This window comes from Rhinolophus ferrumequinum, chromosome 4 (assembly GCF_004115265.2).
Source record: "Rhinolophus ferrumequinum isolate MPI-CBG mRhiFer1 chromosome 4, mRhiFer1_v1.p, whole genome shotgun sequence".
Classification (NCBI taxonomy): Eukaryota; Metazoa; Chordata; class Mammalia; order Chiroptera; family Rhinolophidae; genus Rhinolophus; species Rhinolophus ferrumequinum.
In genome coordinates, this window is record NC_046287.1 from 78174794 (window position 1) to 78198467 (window position 23674).

General features: G+C 39.4%; 1 protein-coding gene across 2 annotated transcripts in view; it reads right to left on the reverse strand.

The window, feature by feature from the left end:
* The window catches only part of WWC2 (WW and C2 domain containing 2), a 168030-nt gene that overhangs the window by 42028 nt on the left and 102328 nt on the right, over positions 1-23674 (reverse strand). For both annotated transcript variants that reach the window (XM_033104491.1, XM_033104492.1), the window contains 7 exons: positions 18588-18667; positions 13820-13949; positions 11672-11818; positions 10995-11068; positions 7319-7561; positions 2420-2509; positions 950-1569 (listed from right to left, as the gene is read on the reverse strand). In XM_033104491.1, coding sequence (XP_032960382.1) covers positions 950-1569; positions 2420-2509; positions 7319-7561; positions 10995-11068; positions 11672-11818; positions 13820-13949; positions 18588-18667 — 1384 coding nt within the window. The remainder of the gene's footprint in view (positions 1-949; positions 1570-2419; positions 2510-7318; positions 7562-10994; positions 11069-11671; positions 11819-13819; positions 13950-18587; positions 18668-23674) is intronic.

The window sequence follows — 23674 nt, forward strand, 5'->3', positions numbered from 1 at the left end:
CTCTCTCTTTAAATGGCTGAACTGACCGATTAAGTAATACTTAGAATTCCTAGGACGTAAGTACAAAATAAACATGCTTCTTGAAACATCAGGAAAATACTTCTGAAGAGCCCTGTCCTCGTCTGTGTTGTGGACACACAGTAACACATGCGAGTCTGAACAGGGCTCCTGGGGCCAGGAATGGAGCTTTCATTTCATCTTTCACTTCAGACTAGCTCTCGAATAGGCCCCCTCCCTCACCAAACGAGGGTGCCACGGTGTCCTCTTCACAACCACATCTAGTATAGTAACAGCTTTTGCCTCATGAAGGAGAACAAATACAAAAAAATTAAATTCTCCCTCTGTTTCTGTCTGAGTACAAATGCAGGAGTAAGCACTCAGTCCGCTGCTCTTTTTCTTGGGCTGCAACTAGTAATGCGGCCAGAAGATGGCAGGGTAATACTATGCACAGGACTCGGCTCTCTCCAAATTCACTTTGGGCAGAAAGCAAGATTCTGGCACGAAGCAAAAATTGTATTTATATAGAATCCCCTGGGCAACCTAAACATTGAACCCTGGTACTAATTAGCCAGTATGCTAATTGCTTTGGTTTTATTCTGTTTTAGGCCAACTTTTTTTTTTAAAAAGCTCTCTTCTTTGCCTTGCTTTTTCAGAACCATAATCTGTTTAGAAGTATGAAATGCATTCACAAAGCATGTTCCCAGTCAGCTGAACACACAGAGGGTGTCTAGACAACAGAACAGACACTTAGTGACTGAATTATTACATAGGGAATGTGAAAATATCTAAGTGTATCAATTAAAAACTCCTTAAATGAAGCCAAAATGAAAAAAGAGCCGCAGAAGGAGAAGGGGGACGAGTACCGTTTGTTTATATGGAAAAAGTAACCCTTCAATCATTCCCTTAAAAAACTAAGAGGGAACACATGAAAGCAAAGGCCCCCATTTACCTGCAGTTCCTTCATAGAATGGCTCCCTGGCACATTCGTGGAGGTCTTTCTCCTCTAAAAGAGACTGGGATGCGCCTCCCGAATCAGGATCCAGCAATATCTGATTTTCACCAAGGCCAATGTCTGCAAAATGGCTACTCAATTCACAGTCTTCAAAGTCAGCGGTGAACTGATGGAGAGGGACGTCATGAGAAGACATGGGAAACGTGCCTTCTAAAACCAAGGGAGAGCCGGGAGGGGACAAGGAGGAAAGAGAGGACCTTGAGGACAGAGACGTCACAGACTTGGGGGCCTCGGTCAGGGGGGGCGTGTGGCCTGTTGCTGCAGCTGCTGCCCCACAGGGACCACTCTGGCCTGGCTGGCTGGGGGACTTGACCACTTCGTTTTCATGGATGGTGGTGATGGGTCCGGAAGGAATGTAACCACCTTTTTCTTGCAGAAGGAAGTCCAGTTTATACTGATAATCCGCGTCTATCTGGTCACCCTGACCGGTGTAATAGAGCTCGCTGGAACTGAGGGAATTGAGGGAGCCTCTGCTGGAGGTGTTCAGAGAGCCCCGACTGGAGGCCAGGGACCCCAGGCTGCTCCCAGATGACATGGACAGGGTGCTGGCGGAGAGGCTAAGGGAAGAAAAGCACGTGCTGTGAAAACTGCTACGATAGGGAAAACCCAAGCACAACCCCTGCTGGCTTCTTTGGACTCCAGAAGAGAAGAACCCAGTGAGGCTAAAAGGAACATAGTCAATGACAGGGAAAAGGAACTTGCTATGACACCACATATTTCAAGGGTTTTTTTCATGAACATTTTCAACCTGGATCTCTAAATATTAAGCAGCAATCCTACTCTTATTCAAAATCACCCCCCTTTTGCAAAAGTTACAGAAAAAGGGTGGGGGAATCAAATACCTATTGATAAATCTATCTGCATTGATAGCTAGAAGCAACTATGTAATTTAAAAATATAGAAGGGGGTAAACAGTACAAAGTGTTAGTGCAAGTTACTTTGCTTAACAAATAAAACTTAACAAATAAAACTGATTATTTTGAGAGGGGAAAAAAGGCAGTCTTATAAAGACAAAGAGGTTATACAAAGTCCCTGGTCTCACCCACTGTTCCTCTGCTCTCTGGGCACATATTTAAAAAGTGAATATCTGGCTAAATCTCCCTCATCCTCTCTTTTTAAAAGGAGGGATGATGTGGTGAAAATGTCATTTTCCTAAGCGTGTACTGAAGCTGAAAGATACCTTCTTCCCATAAGATATTTCAAATGTATTACAATTATGACCTTGGAAAAAACCAAAAAAATCTATGTTACTTTAAGTTGGGTCATCCAAGTTTTAATTGTACTGGTATAACTATTTTCTTTTCTTTTAAATAGCTGAACATAAAGAGAAAAGTAATCAAAGATGAACGAAAACACGCCTCAATGTAGTCAAGAAAAAATTTCCCTTCGAGAACCAAATCGGTTTACCTTTTAAGTTGTGAATGCAGATAAGTAGTTAATTTTGTAGTTTCTTCAAGTTTCTGTAGCAGCTCTTTTCTTCTCTCTTCCAATTTCAATCTAGAAAAAAAGACACAGAAATGAATTTATATATTCAAATGATCACAATAAACTATGAAAACTTAAGGAAAAGAAAAGCAAGATTCTTATTATATAAACATTATGTACCACCAGGGGGAAATTCATGTGAACTCAACAAAGAGGAAACAGAACCGCCAGCAAGAAGCAAAGTAGGCAGAAGGGCCCACAGCCAAGCCTAATGAAGGGGGATCTATGCCAAATCTAAACGTAACTGGGAATTTTTAAAATTTGGTATCCTAAAATTTTCCTAAATGGGTGAAAAAAAACCTCATCCTCTTATGAGTTAAGAAAAGACAGTGAGGAGGAAGACAACAAGAAACTAAGAAAGGTTACAGAACTCTACTGGCCCATGACTGAACTTGCATTACTAAAACATTTAACAGTAATAAGAGAGAATTATAAATCATCATCCTAGGTACTGAGTTTGGTAGGGGCTATTCTACAATAGTATCTGGTGATAAAAATTCCAGTCTTAAATTCGATGAGAATTTTAGCAATTAAGAAAATTATTCTAAGCTCTTGAAGCAAGGAAAAGACATAAAAATAATGTCCTTTGTACATCTCATCACCTGCACCAGATTATCATGAAATTTCATCCACTTGAATTCAACTGCACTAGCGTTTGAGGTTTTTCAAAAACTTGTGCACTTGAATGAGTTATCTGAAACTACATGAAGCACCCAGGTGTTTATGTAACGAGGAGCCTGCACGAGGGTCATTCAGGTCATCTTACAGGGTCTTCAGACCTCATGGAAACGATCCCATTCCGAGTGGTCAAAGAGCAGCAAAACGGGACTCAGGAAGCCACCAGGGTTTCCAGGCTTGGATTTGCTATCCTAGTTGTGTATCCCTAGGAAAGTCACTTAATTCAGATCCCAGCTTGCTCATCTGTAAAATGGTGATGATAATCCTACTGTGTCTACTTGCTCAGGCTGTTACAGGGATTACATGGAGAGTGGATATGTGAAAGCGCTCTGCAGACCTCAAAACAAATCTTCCTCGTTCAAAGCCTCACTGTGACCTGCAAGGTGGTGATATAAAAATTAGCTACTCTTCTTTGGAGAAAAGTTTCCCTGATTTTCAATCTATTTGAAATGTTATGTAGTGTTTTAGGCAGTAAAAAAACATGCCCACATTTTATTTATAGGCATCTATCCTTTGATGTGTCACCAATACAATTTCATTATATGCTAAAATAAAAACAGTCATTCTTGTCATTTTGTTTAGTACTTCAAAGCATGATAAATTCTTAATTCACAGCTTTCAAAGGTATAGTTTGAAAAGGAGTACAGTCCCTATTTTTTAATCTCTTAAATATAAATAAAAACTCAACAAGGAAAAATATTAATACAAAATAGATTAACTGAATTAGAAGGTACATAAAGGTCTGGAGAAAGCCCAAAAATCTACCAAAATTCATGTCTTGTGAAACAGGAAAAGCACTTTAGAAGTTTTAAAACTAAATATTTATTGCACAAACAAAGGAAGGCTTTTCTGGTGTGTTAAGGAGGCTGTAGTATGACATTAGTGGTTCACGCTGAAATTCAAAACCCAAAGCTTTTCCTGTCCCAGTCACCAGCGATGGATCCCCTTTGCCCTCTTCCCGGCGACGGCTCAGGCGCTGCCTTCCGGCCATTACATGGGTTCTGTGACCTACTGAGGCCTGGCTTTCGTGTTCCTGTTCACATGTTCCCCAGCCATATCCCGGCCTCTGAGAAGGCAGGCACTGGCGCTCGCTCCCTCTTCTTCAGCTGCCTGAAGAGCCCGGCGCCCCTCCTCAGCACTCCCTTTTGGGGGGTGGACGCCTTCGTTGGGAGAAACAGAAGACATGGGAAGTCACAGAACCCTGCTAGTAGGGCGGCTGTTGCTGTCCTTCGTCAAGCACAGATTCCTGCCTCTGATGGAACCACCGCAGCCTCTCTAGTGAGGGCTGGGCGTCTTCCTCAGATTCCTGGTGTCCTTTTTAGAAAGTGAACCTCCAACTTCCTCTGGGCCAGGAATGAGAAGAAATTGCTCAGACATCAGTCTCTTCAAGAGGGTGCATACCGGTCTCTCTAAGCCCTTCTCCAATCTCTGTCCTTCTAGTCCTCCTGGGTGGGAAAGGATCTTGTCACCTTGGTTCCTGAAAGATTCCTCCCACTGGTCCTGCTGCCCCACACCATTGTTCGGCTGCCCTTTGTAAAACATGGGTAGGGCCTTCGTACCCTCCCACCCTCCTGATCCCCTTAGGGAGAGAAGCACCTGCTAGTTTTCTCCTGATTCAGATCACCCAGAACTTTCCACCTAGGGAAAATTTCATGTCACCTATAGAAATAGTAAGTTCCTCTTCCATTAAAAAATAAGTGACACTCATAGTCCGCCCAACCCCCCACCTACTTGCTTTAAAATTTTTCTCAGAATAAGTGGCAGAAACAATCCGATATAATCATGACTCACTGGACGGGGATTCGTTCTGAGAAATGCATTGTGATGGGACTTCATCTTTGTACAAACATCACCGAGTACACATACACAAACCTGGGCGGTTGAGCCCACTGCACACCTAGGCTACATGGTGGAGCCTGTTGCTCCCAGGCTCCAAGCCTGCACAGCATGTTACTGTACAAAACAACACAAGATTAAATCAAGAACAAGAGACACTGATGCAATCAAGAGACACAGTAAACACGAGACGGATGAGGTTACCGATGGCATAACACAACATACTGTTTTTTTTAAGTGCTCCAAAAAAGCTTGCCCTTTACAGCAATCTTTTTTTTTTTGAAAAAAATACTCTTTCTAGAGTACACTCTAAAATAATGATAAAAAGTACAGTGTGGTAAATACATAAACCAGTAACCTAGTCGTTTATTATCATTATCATGTATTATGTACTGTACAGAATTGTGTGTGCTCTACTGTTTTATGTGACTGGCAGAGCAGGCTTATTTACACCAGCATCACCACAAACACATGAGTACTGTACTACAACCTTACACTGGCTACAATGCCACTAGGTGATAGGAAGTTTTCAGCTCCATTATAATTTTATGGGACCACTGTCGTATATGTGGTCTGTTGTTGACCAAAATGTCATTATAATGTCGACGTAGTAAGACAATAAAATGTCGACTATAATTAAGAAATAATTTCTATTACATTTGTTTTGTACACCTGACACTAATTTTAAAAAAAGAAAGCATTAAAACATCTTGGCAAGATGTAAGACAAAATCTCTAAGATTTGTGAGAAAGTAGGGAGCAATGTTAAGATCTGATCAGCTATAGAAAAGCACAGACTTTAAGGAACCTCAACAACTGCATAGAAAGAATATGAAAGACGTGTAAAAAGTCCTACACTGCATGACTGTTAGTCATCTGAGAGCAATTTCTCTTTGATGATGATCCCACACAATGAGCCGATCTCTTTCCCACGTGTGTTACCACCACTAGGGGGCGAGCTCAGTCACCGCCGCTTGGGAGTTTGCCACAGGGCACATGGCACATGGCACATGGCAGGGCAGTGCCGGCAGGCACAGGTCACTCCTAGGATCTAGGATCGCCTACAGTGGCTAAAAATTCATGTGAGTTTTTGACAGTTATAATACGTGTGCAAACAAAAATTTAAAGGCTAATGTCCAGGCACTTAGGAATAAACTCTAGTTTTAATGTTACTTCATTAGTCATTTCTGAAGCTCTAACCCTAATAAAAAAGACAAACAAGACATCATGCCTGTAAAAGCTGATTAAAGCAAACAAGCAAATGCTTGTTTTCTCTCTCCCCGAACACATCTAAGAGCTGTTTACAGGCCCTGCCCAGATACACATACTACAGAGCAGAGCAGCTGAGATGGATTCGGTACTTTAGACATGCGTGATTATGTAACATTTATTAAGTGCTACATAGCACGTAAAATATGACTGGTGTTTTATACACAGGCCATTGCATTGTGGCTGGGTATTTTGAACTTACTTCCAGGTCGCCTGGAATGATACGAACGTGAACTTCTTTCCTGTCATTCTGGCACAGGCACTGCTCCTCACTCATTGGCCTAAAGATGTGCAGTGGTTCTAAAGGGCTACATGGTCTCTGGCTGAGACAGGTATGCACCTGTATCAGTCATCAGGGCCTGCACACGCCTCCTGTGCAGATGTGTGCCTGTCAAACTGCCACACAGAGGGTCCCCTGCTTAATATTCCAGCTGATCTGATTACAGAATTAGTATTTTAGGTTAAACAATCACTTTACACGTTTTTACAGAGATCAGAAAATTGCTTAGTATTTACATTTCACCTACTTCAGAAGAAGAGGGTTTCAAAGGACAAACAAAATCCAACTGAACATTTTGTGATCTGTTAAGATGTCAAAGGGAGCAACCTGTCCTTTCCTTGTGAAATGAAAAGCAATACATTTTTGCATTCTTGTAAGTAATAAAACCCAGAATAGGAAGCTTCAGTTGCTGTAGTAGTCCAGATAATCTTTCTTATCAGAGTGCAACACTTTATGGCTATTGTTATCAGACTCGGTCAATGAGGTACTGCATTCCTGGTTTTATGTCAACATTCTTCAGTTATTCAGCATCTGTCACGGGCATTTTCACATTCTTAACAAACACAGAAGAGCTGGCACTGAGGGGCAGCAGGAGGGTATGCTTTATTGCTCTCCAGAAAGAAAGTCCTTTTGTGCTGGTCTTAGGTGACTAAAGACAGATGCAACTGAGATTTCCAAAGACCAGGGAAATGGCATCCAGGCACAGCTAAGACCCACCCACAGGTTTCACTTGTCCTGTCCCCAGGGAGGAAAACCCACCTTTCAGCCAGAGCTTGGCTGGGCGCGCCCCTCACTGACAGCAGCTCCTCCTCCAGCCGCTGCCGGTCTGCTTCCAGGCGCTCTAATTCGTCTCGAGTACGTTTTTGCGGAGTGACAAACTGAAGCTCTTTCAAAAGTTCTTCTTTTTCATGAATCAGCATCAGCTTCTCCTTCTCAATATCCAGTGCCCCAGGCCAAGCCTCACTGTCCAATTTCGACAATTCAATTTTTAAGTTGGCCATACTAAAACAAAGAGAGAAAAGAGGTGTGCACATACTTAGTACTCCCAAGAAAGGGCAAACACAAACCATGCCAGGTTTGGGGTTTAAATGCTGAATTTCCTCAGTGAACCTTACGAGAGCAAGGTGTGATCACCTGGTATGAGTAAGAGCAACAGCCCGTAGCCTAGTCTCTGGGCCCAACTCTATACTTAGCTGTCAACCGCTTCATTTTCCCACCGTTAACATATGAGTAAGCACACTCACCTATCTGAAAAATAGGGTGAAGGTCAAAGCACACAAAAGCTTAAAAAGCAGAGAGCTTTGGGAACCCTGTGCAGGTCAGCCCTGAGGTGTGACTGCCTGTGTGGGGTGACAGGGGAAATACCTGGAGGGCTTCCATTAAAAAAAACCAAAAAACTGAGATAAATGATGCCTGAAATGGCATTATTATAGATCTTGTTCCTGTAGGAAAAGACACTGTCCCCTACTCAAATGGTAGTCCCCAGGTTATGTTGGGCAGCAACTAGGATATTAGCCAGTCAGGGAAGGGAAAAGGAGAGGAGAGAGCAGCAGATTGGCCAATGGGTATTGAAACAGTTAATACATCCAGGCTCCACCATCCCCATTTTAGAAAAGAGGACAGGGGCTGGCTTCCTCCACCTGCGTTCTCCTTAAGCTGTGCACTGTGAAATCTCTTCCCTATCAGGGTGTTGATTGGTGTCTACACCACTTATTGAGCTGGCATGCAGACATCCTTGCATTCGACCTGGTTTTCCTCAGTAGACAGTCATTTGGCTGCACAGGAGCAGACTACCTGGCAGACCTCCAGCAGCGCAGGCACCACCAGAGTGACAACAGGTGCTGAAGTGAGGGGACGGGGACTAGAGGAGGAGGAGAAAGCAAAGGCAAACTTCACTGGTTTCATAATTTTGCCCGACTCTAGGTTTCACTCTGTCCAGAGCTTCACACTAAATGGTCAAGTGAACTCCCGATTCAGTAAGAATATTCTGACCACCTGAATCAAAAACCTTGCTCTGCGGCTGTGAGGACAACCTGGATTGTTCACAAGGTAAATGGCAATGGCTATTTTGATCATAAGCACAAGATCAAGATAAACTACGAACACAACTGACGTTGGCACAGGACGCAGTAGTCCTGTAAAAAATGTTGGATGATTACTTTGGACATTGTTACAGCACATACCAGAATATAAAAAACAGATAGAAAGGCGGAATTTCGTTTTTCCTTTTTGATGAAAGAAGTTGTAGAAGGGAAGAAAAAAGGTGAACAAAAAGTGTTATCAGGACAAAGATGGAAGTAGTACCACATTCCTGTGGCGTAAGTTTCTTGTTTTAGTTAAAAATAAAATTGCCACCTTAAAGTGGCACTGCATATATAATGCACCTCTGATTTTCACCCACCATCTGCATTTATGATAGATGTAACATCAGCTATTCTTCAGCTTTCACCACAAAACCATAAACAACTGTCTCAATGTACTGGAAAATTAATCATCAAAATGCTAAATAAGCATGATATTATTAGCTTCATTAAGCACATAAAACAAAGGCTGGAGGAGAAAACAGGTTTCAGAGAAACACAGCCCACCTCTTTACGTATTCAGAATTGAGGAAGAAAAAGCATTTTCAACATATGTATAAACCCTTGAGATTTACCTTCTCGTCAGCATGCTAGTAACTTTAAAATAAAACCCGGAATTAGGTAAGAGAACAGCAATGCAACCAAAAGGGAAAGAACCAGCACCTTACATTTTAATGGGATTGAGTTAACCAATCGAACTGGCAGCGACACTGTGATGAAGGAAAGAATGGCACCTAGGACTTGTGTGATCAGGCATTAGGTAGATCTAGAATTTTATTTGGAAAGGTATACTAAATCTGGGGAACAAAATAAGATTTGGGGGAACACCTGGGACGAGAAGTGTTGTGCAAGCTCCAGATGGAATGAACTGTTAATAGCCGATCCAAGGGAAGCTGAGTGAAGCCCCAAAGAACCCAGGGCATGAGGCCTGGTTCTCCAAGATTAATTCTGAGTTATGGCCACTCACTGTCCTTCAGAAAACCAGGCGCAAATCCTGGGCTTTGTTTACAGCAGAACCCAGGAGCTCTCACTGTTAAAGGTTTGACATGCTCACAGCCTAAGGGCTGCAAACAGCCTCCACCACAGGCTTCCATATCCCCAGGTCACAAAACCACAAAGCAATTCTCAGCCTTCAGTGAGAGCACGCCACTACCCTGGGCACTGAGAAGCAGACAATAAAGTACATGGGTTTTCCTTACCTCAAGAAATTTATAATCTACCTGGGAAAATTTATAGGCATTATAATCAGCCAAGTAAAATGTTTTCACAGAGACCAAGTGACTTGCTCAATCTCACTACATGGTGAATAGTTTATGGAGCAAAGCTTTGGGATCTTTCGGTAAATCGGACAACCAAGAAATATTAGTAACAGAGGATACACAGAGGCAAATACTGTATTTAGGGAGATCGAATAATTAGTTTGGCCAGATAATGCCAAAGGACTTTGGCCAATTACCTATAAATTATCGTCATCACCAATAACAATGGATATACTTTAATAGCTATCTGACCGTCTTCTTTATGGTAGGAAACCATGACACTCTAGCAGTTTCTCAGCTGAGCTTTTCATGCTCACGGAGAAACACGATAAATTTCTCTGTCCTTTGCAGGGTGACAATGCAGTTTTTCCCCCAGCGTATTCCTAAATGATATATCAATAGCATTTTTAAACTCTTAAAAGGAAAATAATGATATCAGATGTAGTATTAGTATGACTCTCTCCCTCAAAATAAGTAAGGTGTCCTATATTATGAAAACAAGTTGAGCCTGCCTATTAGATAAGAATGGTGAAGTCTCTTATGCCTTACCCATTCAGAGTCACAAGGTAAGAAAAAGACAGTAGAGGGTTTACTAGGAGATTATGAGGTAAAGGAAAAACAAGCATCTGTCTTCCTTCTCCCAGAAATCACTGGAACAGACACCTCAGTATCTTCAAGGACTGTAGCAAGAGGTCTTCCTTTCAAAGCAATGTGCGTAAAGCTAGTTATCTTACAACTCATCAACTGCTATCAAGTCCTGTACCTGGGCCACTGTATATTTCCATCTTTCCACTTTTAATTGTAAGTATTGTACAAGCTCAAAGCTTCTTTCTTCCAGAAGAGAAGGAGACAATTTCATTCCCACACTTCTTACTAATTCTTGTTCTTCAGCTTTGGGGGGAGGGGAATGGAAGAGACAGGCAGCAGAGAGGGGACTCTGCACCTCTTTCATTCTAAAAAACTAAAGGATAGTCTCAGTAAGAACGTGTAGGGAGTGCCCAGCAGATGTCACTATAGGAACAAAGATTAATTCTAGGAAAGAAAACACTGTTGGAGCCCTCTGACCACTGAACTAAACAGCTGCCCCATTGTTACCTTCTTTTGGCTTCTTCATACTGTAGGCTCAGCCTGACCTTTTCAGCTAAATTTGATCTACTTCTCACTCCGATCTAGTAAAAAACAAAAGGGAAAAAGTCAATTAACTCTGCTAATGAATGAAGGTAAACTGCTTTTGTTTCTGGGAAGCACAAGTAATTGAAAAACTAAAGAAGATGGTACTGAAATTGAGAACACCATTTTAAAAAGGCACTTACTTTATAGTCTCAGTAGGGGCAAAACATTTCTTTTTAATTCAAGCTTGTCTGTCTTTCAAAGACTTTAATATCATTTTCTCCACACATTAAATTCAAGATAAAAAAATATCAGGTAAATGTTTCTGGTATCTCAGAGTTTATGACGGGTGTACAGGTCAATAAAATTTATGAACTAGAACTAATTTCCTTGCCTTTATGAGTCAAAATTTCCATCATTTAGCTTTCAACTGCATAAAATAGAAACTAAATAACTTTAAAAAATAATTTTTCAACTAGGTAGGCCCTACTGTTGATCTGTGCCTGTTTTACTTTTACAGCACATAACTCAAAGAAGTAATAGAATATGAAAATAACTGGGAACTTATTGAAAATCTGCTAATGGCACGCCAAATGGGAGAACACACATCCATATCGTAATTAAGGTCCATCAAGGACAGTCCTTCCACATGGGTTACTTACATCTCCGGAGATGCTTGTTTGTGACCCGGCATCAAGGGTCTGTCTGGAGAGAGAGAAATGAGAATTCACAGGACTGGATCTCAAGTCTGGCTCAGATCTGCCAATGCTCTGATCCAAATGAAACCGCTCCTGCAGCTTAGCAAGACTCTGTGCAGGGAAGACAAAGTACTTCATAAATCTTAACATTTAAGAGGGCAAAACTTCCCCCACCAGGTAAAATTAAAGAGCTAATCTCAATGGAAAAAAACAATAACTTAATTTTCAGTAGGTGCTTAGCACTTTAAATTATTGAAAAAATAAGAGTAGAATATAATTTTGCACATACACACATGTGACTTGGGAAGTATGTGAGAACATATTAAACAGGTTATCTTAACATTCCCAAAACAGCCTGGTAATTATTCATCCTGCGAATAATGGTATCTTTATATTTAATACATGTATTTATTTATTAAATTTCATTAAAAAGAAGTCTCTATTTTAATAAGAACAACTCACTTTATGTAGTAGAAATTATGAAAACATGGGCTACCTATAATACAATCTCATTTTAGGAATAGCCAGACAACTTCTTACTTAGAAGACTTCTCTCATTATGCCATTTTACATCTGGACAGGACCTGAGCGATTACTTAGCTCACATTAATGTTAGAGATTAGGAAACTGAGGCCCAGAAGTTCCAGTACTCACAGCGAACCAGAGCCCGTCTGTATGTCGACTGCACGGCACTCCCTATAGTGACATGTATGGTTTGGTAAAATGAATAATCAAAAATGAAAGTGCCTGCTGCCAGCACCAGGTTTAATAATACGGAGTTTATTTTAGAGGGAGGATGTGAGCAAATGAAAGTATGAAAAATTTTATATAAATTGCTACCAAAACAAAACAAACTTACAAAACACTAATAAAAATGGTAAGAAACTTTAAGAAGTATCAAATTATTTCAAAATTCCCAAAATGCAAAATTACATGGGTTCAAAAATATTTACCTAATTCAAGTAGCCCTCTGAAAACTGATATTAAGTAGTTGAATATGGTATTTAAATGTAGAGGTTCTATTAAGAATGCAAATTCATCATTGGCTCTAACATTTTCCCAAAGACACAAACTAAATCCTTACTCAGTTAGGTAAAGAGCTCAAAATATCTGAAATACAAAGAATTCTCAGTGCTTGTGATAATTATGGGATGGAGGGAGGGTAAGAGGAGGAAGAGATACACTCTTCAAAAAAACCACTTGACTATATCTGCTAAATAGAGATATTCAGAAGGTAGAATGGTTGTTTTGTTTTTTCCACATGAGGCTGGGTTATTGGGAGCTAAGATCCGTAAGTTGAGAACTATACAGGTGTACCAAGGGGATCTACTGCCACTAGCAGATCTAGTGTAACTACAGAGGATGCCAAAAAAATGTATACACATTTTAAGAAAGGAAAAACTGTATTAAAATTATGCTTATGGTAACCACTTTGAGCATCTCTTGTAATTGCAAAAGTCAAACATGACTTGTATTCATCTTTTGTTATCGGTATACGAGTATATTGAGTATAACAATTTTAATACAGTTTTTTCCTTTCTTAAAATTTGTACACATTTATTTTTTTTTTTTGGCACCCTCTGTATATAGCTATTCCCCTGCTGGGTCAGCATTCCCTACCCACCCCTAGCTAGTACCTCAGAATCAGCGGGGATGGTAGAAGGTTTTCCAAGTTCCTTATATAAGATACCCATCCCTTCAAGGTATATCCTCTGCCTACTGAAGACAGGTGACATGCCTTTTACATATCCTGGGATCACTGGTTTTGATAACCCTACTTATCAGGGTTCCATATGAAATTTTCTGTGAGTTGCAGGGTGCACAAGCACGCTAACCTCCATATATGGGCTCCATCCAGAACCCACCACCCACTGTCTCAGAGACCATCCAAAGCTTGCCTTCAAATAAGCATATCAGAACTTTGGAACCAATCTTTTCTTCTAAGGCAGCCTTAGCGACTGGAACAATCTATGGGACCAAATTCTGTACGAAATGCGGTGGGGATGATAAAGGGCCATCCAGACTCTGATGGTGAACTTCTGCCTCAAGGAGAGCTTCTGGGGGCCCAGAAGTAGTAGTTGACTTAACAAAATAAAATGTTCCATAACATACCTGCATCAGATCTTGTTTTTCTTTTTCTCCTGAGCTAATAGCCTTCCGGATAGATTTCAGTTCAGTTAGAATGGCTTTAGCTTCACTAAGTTCGTAGCCACTCTGGCCTCCAGACATTTTTTTATCAATTCTGTTAAAAGAGGGGGAAGAAAAAAGGAAAAAGAAGAAAAATCACAGAATGACGGAGAGCAAATTAAACAGACGAAGGGACGGTTCTGGGATTGCTCTGCTGGCTGACTGTCTTACTCCTTGACTCTCACATAGCAGGGTCTTCTTTTCCAGCCGAGTGTTTCTCCTCCTGTCTCCTCTAATCACTTCTAGCTAAGATTCCTCCCATTCCCCAGCTTATACCCAGGGCCCTTTCTAATCCTTTTCAGACTTGGTCTTTTTGTCTTCAGTCTGTTTGGGGGATCCCACTGCTGGCAGAACTCGAGCCTCATCATATGCTGATCTGCTCCCCATCCTGAGAAAGGTGAAGGACATGGGGAAACAATTTCACAGACGGACAGAGATGCTGATACACTGGACAGCCACAGGAGCTACCGATTCATCACTGCTGCCTAATTGTACACGCCAGAATGTCTGTGCCAAACCAGTGCCTACAGTTTGGTAGGGCTTTGACGAATGGTCGTGATTATTACTTACACTAGTGAGCACCCTCCAATATTTGGATCATGCAGTTATTTTCTCATTTCTTTTTAAATATCTGAAAAGTATTCATTCTATTTTTGTCATAGTCTTGAGTTGGGATAAAATTGCTTGCCTTGCTAAATGAGTTCAAACCTAGGAATACGGCAGAAGGGCAGCTGTGTTCATTTGTCAGCTACCATTAAATAACGAGCTCTTCAATGAGCTGATCTATGACCCCTGCCGAGCTGCCTACCAAATGTCCTTACAGTTCACGTGTCACCCTACGTCAGAGGATTTCACGTAACCTAATTCTTTGTGTTTGAAAGGCCCAATCAAATTACCTAATTCTTTTTAAAGAATGCTTTAACAATTTCTTCACTATCACTCTCCTGGTTCCTCCCACCACCTATGCTGCCCAGGGTTCTTTATGAACACGACTGGGCTTCACTGGAGGAAGTAGGGCTTAAGCCTCCATCCCATCAGTCAACAGCTCTCCTTCTCGGACACATCCACGGAGAAAAGCCACCTATTAAATGAGCTCTGAGCTCACTTGGTTTAAAACATTTAATGATTTATATTTATTTCAATGTGACGGCTACAAACTGAAAACACACATATGCACACACACAAAATGCCATCTTTCTTCACTCTTCCAAACAAAGTTTACTCAAACAAGTGCAGAGTATGGATAATGTATTTCCCCAAGTGCTATTTTAGTAAATATTTTAAGCTGCTGAACAAGGCAATTAAAGTCTTAAAGAACCTAAGAAAATAAAATAAATTTCATCATAAGGTTATTTGATAATACAGTACAACTAATGAAATCACTGAATTAAACACATATACACAGTGTTTAGGGTGGGAAGGGATCCGAGAGATCTACTAGTCACACTTCCTCCAAATAAAGAGACCAAGGCCAGAAAGTTTATGCAAATTTAGCTTAAATTGTCTAAACACTTAGCTAATAAAGTGACAATTCTCAAAATAAGACTCAGGCTTGGGGCTCTTGTGACTATTAGAAGATTTGATTAAAACACTGGAAGTACTTTGAATATTGGCTAATTTCATTTATTTGGGAAGGGATTTACCAATGAAATCATTGGGTCTCTTAAGTATTAAATTTAGTTGAGACCAAAGGCTTATTTTGATTAAAAAAAAAATCTGTGTTTTTTGTGAAACAGCAAGTAATACAGGTGTCTCAAACTGTGTCAAAGTGAATTTCTAAAGCACAAGTAATTTCTTTGTATTTGTGTAAAACTTTCAGAATTTAACAGCAAAACAAATCTTTAATTCAGAAGTCAACTTTATCATTTGAAAATAAAAAAGCAGATAAGCTGTTTTCAGAAATAAACTTTAATACTGAAAAACAGAAGCAGGACTACTTCAGGACCGCTAATTTTAATTTCAGAGAGCTTTAAAGATAGATGACAATTTCTTGGGTATCACGGCTCAACTGAATGTTGAATACGACAAGAACAAGCCTTCTCAGCTCAGCGTTCACCAGGGAGCCCCTTTTGGTCTTTTTTCCCCTGCTTTCGCCGCCTTTGAACCTCTCTACTTTAAATGTTACTTTTTTCCGTTACTGCCATGCTTCTCCTTTTTCTTCTCCACTTTTAATCCTCTGTCTTTTTTCTCTTTTGACCATAACTGACAATAAAATATTAGCATTATTTGCTAATTTTTAAAACAAAGTACTGTGTTTTTGGTTCTTAATTTGGGAAATACTGTTTTACATTTTTCCCTACAATTAAAAAAATTGGGGGAGGGTTTGTGTGTACCCTATAATTAATTTCCCCCTATGTCTTTTTAGTCTCTTCTGAAAGAGAAGAGATTATGATTTTGTATGACATCCCTTGAAAATAAGTACCCTACAGCCGAACTTTCATAGAATCTATATATGCTTTTGGCGTTCTGGGTGTTTCATCATTTCCCCTTTTTACAGTTTTGAGTCAACATTGGAGGTGGCAAAGTGGAAATATGTTTCTTCTTGGTATCCGTCTACATATAAGCTACACCCTTGCTTAGGCCAAAGTCAAATTTGGGGGGATCACAGGCTGAAATGAATAAATGTAAAGAATAAAACCACATTCAATCGTCTAGTATGAACTATTGGACCAAGTTAAATAAACGCTTGAGTTTAAGTTAGTGTAATTCCAGATTCAACAAAAATATTTCATTCTATTATGAATAAGTGAAAAGTTACAAAAGCCTGCAGTGGGACTCTATTTAAATCTTCCTGAAATAAATTTTGTCATAATCCCAAGTAAAAGTCCCTTTATAGTATCGGGACCGTGGTTTCTTGGAAAGTGTGGTCTCTGGGTTCAATCAATTATTCAATGTTCTACTAGTGCGGTGGTTAACATTTGAATGAAAACAGCTTTATTTTGTCTATAGTTAAGATCCCGGAGAGGTCTCGGATGTGAGATATCATATCTTTCTACTCTTGGTTCAAGGGATTAGAATCATTACAAGAGAATGCCTGAATTTCTACAACAAATGTCTATTGTTTTCCTGTGGAATGTTATTGACAGATTCTTAAACATGCCTTAGATTCCTATAAAAACTGCTTGCAAGCAAACTGCTTTGAAACAATACAGCACTGTTATATCAATATAACAAAAACAGCAAGTTTGGCTAACCTTTAATCCCTGGTGGTGACATGAGTTATAATTTCACATGCCTTTAAAATGTTTAACGTATGGCTAAACATTTTGTGGTGCTCTTCAAAATTTGTTTTCTCTCTCCACTCCTGCCGTAAAGCCCTCCTTTATGTTGACAATTACTAAATAACACACTTGTGTCATTCTAGGTCTGCCCAGTTTTTAGGGGAGCTCTGCAACCAACTGAAGTTCTTAGAGCATAGCTATACTTAAGAACCACCTGGGGATCTCATAAAATATACCTAGGGTAGAGACCAGAAAGGTATTTTTCTAAGCGATCCTCAGATTATCTTAATATACAGTCAGATTTGACAACCACTAGGATGGGAGCATCTGAGAGAATCTCATGGTCAGGGTTACGAGGTGAGTAGGCAAAAAAGAAATAAAACCATTGTCTGAAACTAAAGTCACATGACTGGTGCTCAAGAGTGCCATTCATCATCCAAAGATACAGAACAATCAGTTTATGTCTGCCTGGATAGTGAACACGCAGGATCTTTAAAAGGGGCAATGCCTTACTGCCTTAGATTGCTACTGAGGGAGATGTGGGTAAGAACATGACACTGCTCAGGGAAATCCCTGTAAATACTGCAACACGATTGGGTGCGTGGAGTCCTGTACCATAGCAGGAGTCAAAAGAAGCTGAACGCCTTTAGAGGGATAACGAACACATTCAACCCTCTCTGTGGTCATGTGGCTATGAAGCCGTGAGCTGCCTCCTTCGCATCTGAGTCCCTGTGGGTGGGGACTGAGTTGGAAAGTCTCTGTGAGCCTGTCAGGGTTTAGTTAAGCTGGGCCTCATTCGCAGGGAGAACAGTGGCTTCCAGGGGCTGGGAATGGGGCAGGAGTTTCCAGTTCCTGCAACCCTCTGTCCTCTACATCGTCATTTAACCTGGCTCAGCCCGAGCTATGACAAGGGCCCATCAGACGTCAGCATACAACTGGAAAGGACAGAAGGCACCTGGGAAATGAGGAACTCACTCAAGCTCCTCTGCTGACAATCCCAGCGGGCTCCTGAGATCATTCTCTGTTTGCTTCCAGATCCCGCCTGGGGCTGACAGAGGCAGAGGGACGCCTCCAGCCTGGCCCAGGGCAATGGGAGGAGGCTCACCCAGGGCAGACCTGGAGAAGAGCACAGAGAGGTCCCTCTGTGCCTCGTCTCTCAGCTCCGAACCTCAGCCTTACAGCAGCTGGCAGGTGCCCAGGACACAAAGTTAAGTTTTTCACTTTGGTTTCTTTGGATCTCCAATGATTAATAAAAACTTGAGACCTTTTCAAAGTATATAGATTTTCCCAAGTTTTTTTATCAGTTGACTGTTTTTTTGTTTTTTAGTCCAGAAACTTTGGACTTTTTACTTTATGTTTCTTTGAGAAATCTCTTACATAGTCCGTACCTCTATTTTCTTTGTATTAAAGTTTGAATTACTCTAGTAATTAGTTTGAATTACTCTAGTCAATTTCAGTATTTTTATACTCACTGTTGCAGTGTTTCAAAGCCTTGTTCTTTATAGAGCAATTCTTGCTTCATCTGTGAGAGTTCCCTCTTCAGCTTTTTAACCTTTTATGAGAAATCAAGGTAAATATGAATGTTTGTAAATAATTAGCAACACTGTTTTAAAACATAATCCATTAGTAAACTATTAAACACATAAACACAACCCTTAGTTGAACATTCACTCTACTAGTCTCTCCTTGACATAAATTCTATGGAGGCTAGATTAATTACGTTTAAATTACCAACAATGTATCTTATTACTAATATTTACCTTCATCATCTTATTTAGCAACATTCCTATTGTCGCCGTGTTGTGACACATAACCAGTAAGGGGAGAGTCAGAACTTTAAACGAGGTATCTCTAACTCTAGACGCTGTACTCATCCTTGCTTCGCTGCGCTCCAGGACCACTGGCCACGCTTCTGCTTCTCACACCTGTCAGGCAGCACCTGTCTCAGCGCTTCTGCATGTGCTCAAAGGCTTTCCCCTCAGATTTCCAATAGCTGACTCTGTGTCACTCAGGTCTCAGCTCACATGTTACCTTTTCAAATAGGTATTCCTCTAACCACCCCACTCATGCCATTAATCTGTTTTATTTAGTTCGTAGTATTTTTCAAGAGCTGAAATTTTCTGTGTACTTGTTTATTTTCTGTCCCCCATAGGAAAATAAGCTGCATCCAGCAGCTATATCCCAAGCTTCTCGACCAGTACCAAACAGTAGGTGATCAATAAATATTTGATTATCAAACTGATAAAAATATTTTATTCTATTGTCAAGTATATTCTTTGGTAATAAGAATAGTAAAATCTCTTATGTCAGAAAGATAGCAAAAGCCTGGTTTAGTCATGAACTAGAGGTCTATAAATGGCTATCAGAAACTTATTTCCATATGTGAAGTTATAGCCTTAAGTTTTAAAAACATTCTATTATATAGTATTTCAATATGCTTTTGAACTTTTATCTCCTATTTATTCTACCCATTCCACAGATACTTACTGGCTCTCCACTACCCTGTCTCCCCAAAAATAAGACCTAGCTGGACCGTCCGCTCTAAGGCGTCTTTTGGAGCAAAAATTAATAAGACGATCTGGTCTTCTTTTATTGTAAGACCGGTATAATAATAATATAATATAATATAATATAATATAATATAATATAATATAATATAATATAATATATAACACAATATAATACCTGGTCTTATTTTACTATAAGACCTGGTCTTATATAATATAAAATACCAGGTCTTATATTAATCTTTGCTCCAAAAGACGTCCGGCTAGGTTTCATTTTTGGGGAAACACGGTATGGCAGGTCCCAGGTCTGAAGTATGAACAAAACAGACATGATCTTTGCCCTCAATGGTCTTATAGAACAATGGGGAGCCAGATATTGAGCAAATTGCCATCTAATGAAATAAATTTTGCCAATTACCATAGGTGAGATAAAGGAAAAGTTCAGGAAACTTCAAGATATAAAAGGAAGATGGGACCTAATTTAGTCTGAGGGGTTGGATAAAGCCTGTCTGAGGAAATGATGTTTAAGCTGAGAGGGTTAGTGGGGCTTCACTTGGTAGAAAGGGGTTCTCAAAAAGTACAGCTTGTGGACAAACCCTATTCTGGGGGGGAGGGAGGCGAACTCGGCAAATCTCTGGGATTTAAAAAATGCTACCATTGCTGTATTATAGAGGTGGTACGAAGCATGAGATTGAATTGGAAAAGAAGGCCTGATTATATGGAGTCTTGAAATCATGGTGAGGATTTTTAAGTCTTATCCTAAGAACAGTAAGAATCAAGGAGGGATTTTAAAGCATGATCTGCTTTAAGATTTTAAAAGATCCCTGTGGTGACTGGTGATTAGACCAGAGAGGCCAAAAGGGGCCATTGCAGCTGCACTGGGGGTTGGTGAGTGAGCAGTGCTATAGCAAGCAGAGCCCTGAGGAAGAATATATTTTGGAGGGAGAATCAACAGGATTTGATGATGGACTCAGTGTGGAGAGTGAGGGAGAAGATGTGTCCAACCACAGGATGGCCACGGGGTTTGAAAATTAATCTGGGGAACGTAATTTGGTGGTTACCAGAGCGTAAGGGGGTTGGGGGGTGGGGGATGAGGGTGAGGGGGATCAAATGTACGGTGATGGAAGGGGAGCTGACTCTGGGTGGTGAACACACAGTGTGATTTATGGATGATGTGATACAGAATTGCACAACTGAAATCTATGTAATTCTACTAACAATTGTCACCCCAATAAATTAAAAATAAATTAAAAAAAAAAAAGAATAGAATGGCAAGTAGCTAATAAACTAAAATTAGGATTATAACTTTTATATCCAGAAAAATTAGGTTATTTTAATATGTATTTTAGCTTATCCACATATAACCTAAAAGTGACATGAAGACGTGACCAGGTAACATTGTGGCATCTGTTCAGTTATATTCAAATATAACTTGGTAAGTACTGTGTTAAATGACCACAAATTTCCAAAATTACAGGACATAATGTATAACATAATGGAAATGTTAAATAAAAGCCCATTTCTTGCCCTTTCTATTAAGAAAAAAAAAAAAAAAAAGAGAAAATTTCTTTATAAATGTACTTCTTTTAATGTTTTAAATGGTAAATTTCTTGCAAAATGTTTTAGCATTATTAAATTTTTTTTTAAGCATACACCCAAAGATGCCACACTGAAATTATTGTGGTAAGGATGATTCTCCATATATTGGAGCTCTTAATTCAGAATTATATGGGCCTTTAAAAGGCCTTAAGCCCAAGTTAACCCTCAGTGTGGATGTGTCTTCTAAAGCATCCTCTGTAATGTAATGTAAACTCTGCTTGGATACCTACAAACATACAGCATGCAGTCTTTCAAGAAAACACACTGCAAATAAATAAAATGTATATCCAAAAAAAAAAAAAAAAAAAAGATGTGTCCAAGATCACTCCCAGGATTTTGGCTTGCCCGTTGGGTGCATGGAGGTGCTTTCGTGGAGAGTGGGACAAAATCTGGGGAAAGATAGGGTTTTCTTTAACATATTTTTCTGATACCCGTGAGACTTCAAAAAGGCAATTGGAATATGTGGACTTGATGTTCAAAAGAAATGCCTGGACTACAGATACAAAATTGAGAGTCACTAACATAACGATGATATTTTAAATGTGTGAGAATAAGGAGGATCACCTACAGAGCACGTATATTGAAAAGAGAAGAGGGTTCAGAAACACGGGTTCGCCATCTTCATCTCAGAAATCTACTACAGGAAGAGACAAAACACACCGAGAAGTAGTGGCAAGAGAAATTGGAGGCAAAAAAGAAAGCATCATGGAATATAAGAGAAAAAAAGTCAAGAGGAATACTAAGCACGATGAGGAATAAAATGACAAGGACACGTGCTGTGTAAAACTCATGTCTGTATATCTAAGGCATAATACTTTGGATATAGAAGATATTTAATAATCGATCTGTTGAGTTTATTTGAGTGTTTACAAGTTTGTGCCTTAAGGCACTGACATTTTATTAGGGAAATTCAAACAATTGTGCTGCAAGGACCAATTTATAACTACAGAGAGAAGTATAAACAATGCCACTGGAATCTCGAGGAGGAAAGGATTGGGGACGTGGGCTGACCGACCTCATGGAGGAGGAGACATCTGAACTAGATTTGGAAGATGTTGTAATTCATGAAGAGCAATGAGCAAATTCAGTGTATCAGAAAGACATTACAGTTTTAGTGTTAGACTATTGCATGTCCAAAGAGCCATCAGTAATCAACAGCTCATTCCACTTGTACTTCTACTTCTGACAGGACTCCCAAGAGCTTTTTACCAAAAAGACTGTAACATTTTATTTTAAAACAACAACAGATAATCCAAAAATGAACAGTAAATCAAACAGCTGAAGCCTATCTTTACCTTTGAAAACATAGTTGATAGCGAGACTGCTTAGAACAACTGAATTAAAACAATTAGTACAGCTCATTGACATAAAATAGCATTCTTCTTAAAATCATTTAGACTGTGATGACACACCAATTTAATTTTTTCAAGAATTATCATTTAAAGTCTAAAATTAGTATTCGACAATTCGGACTCTAAGTGATGTGAGTGACATTTTATTGTATGTTGAGTGACAGTAATAGAGAAAGCTAACCTATGCTTTCTTTTCTTACACATTACTTACTTTACATAAAGTTGGCTATAAGCTACTGTTTTTATTTTGGAGGGTCTTCTTTTTCATAGTTAACAAAATAAAATGTTTTTTATTTTGTAAACTTTTTCATACTTAACAAAATAAAATGTTGCATTTTATTTTGTTAACTATGAAAAAGTTTGATTTGATTATACTGACAAGTGAAAACAAGTATTATTTCCAACCAGATATTATTTATAATTGTTTTTGGTTTTAAGACTATGGTCTTAATTAGTTCAACAACCTTTCTTCTTGGAAAACTATTTGACATCATTAGCTACTAGAGGATCATTATTTCTGCTCTTCCATTCTTAAATGTAGGACACAGAATGTAAAAACAAATGTCCTTGGGTCACAGCTAAAGGATTAAACTAATGCTGACTTGCAAATTTAGCATAATGTGGTCTCTGCTAGGAAGTAATAATGAGAGCTAAAATTCAGGAGTACTTTATGTATTCCAGATATTGCGCTAAATGTAAATACCTATTTTTTTAAATTAAAGTTTATTGGGGTGACAATTATTAGTAAAGTTACAGATTTCAGATGTACAATTCTGTAATACATCATCTATATATCACATTGTGTGTTCATCACCCAGAGTCAGTTCTCTTTCCATCACCATATATTTGATCCCCTTTACCCTCATCTACCTATTTTTAATCCTCACAACTCCTTTCTTAGATAGATACAGTTTATTTCTTACTTTATAAGTGAGGAATCTAAGACTTCAAGAGAATAAGTAATCTGCTGAAGGTCTCACAACTATTAAGCAGCAGAGAGCAGTCTAGAACACAGGAGAATTTTTTAAAAACTGCAATTACAAAAGTTTTAGTTATTAATGGCATGATAATATATGTGAGATCAAAGACAAACTAGAATTG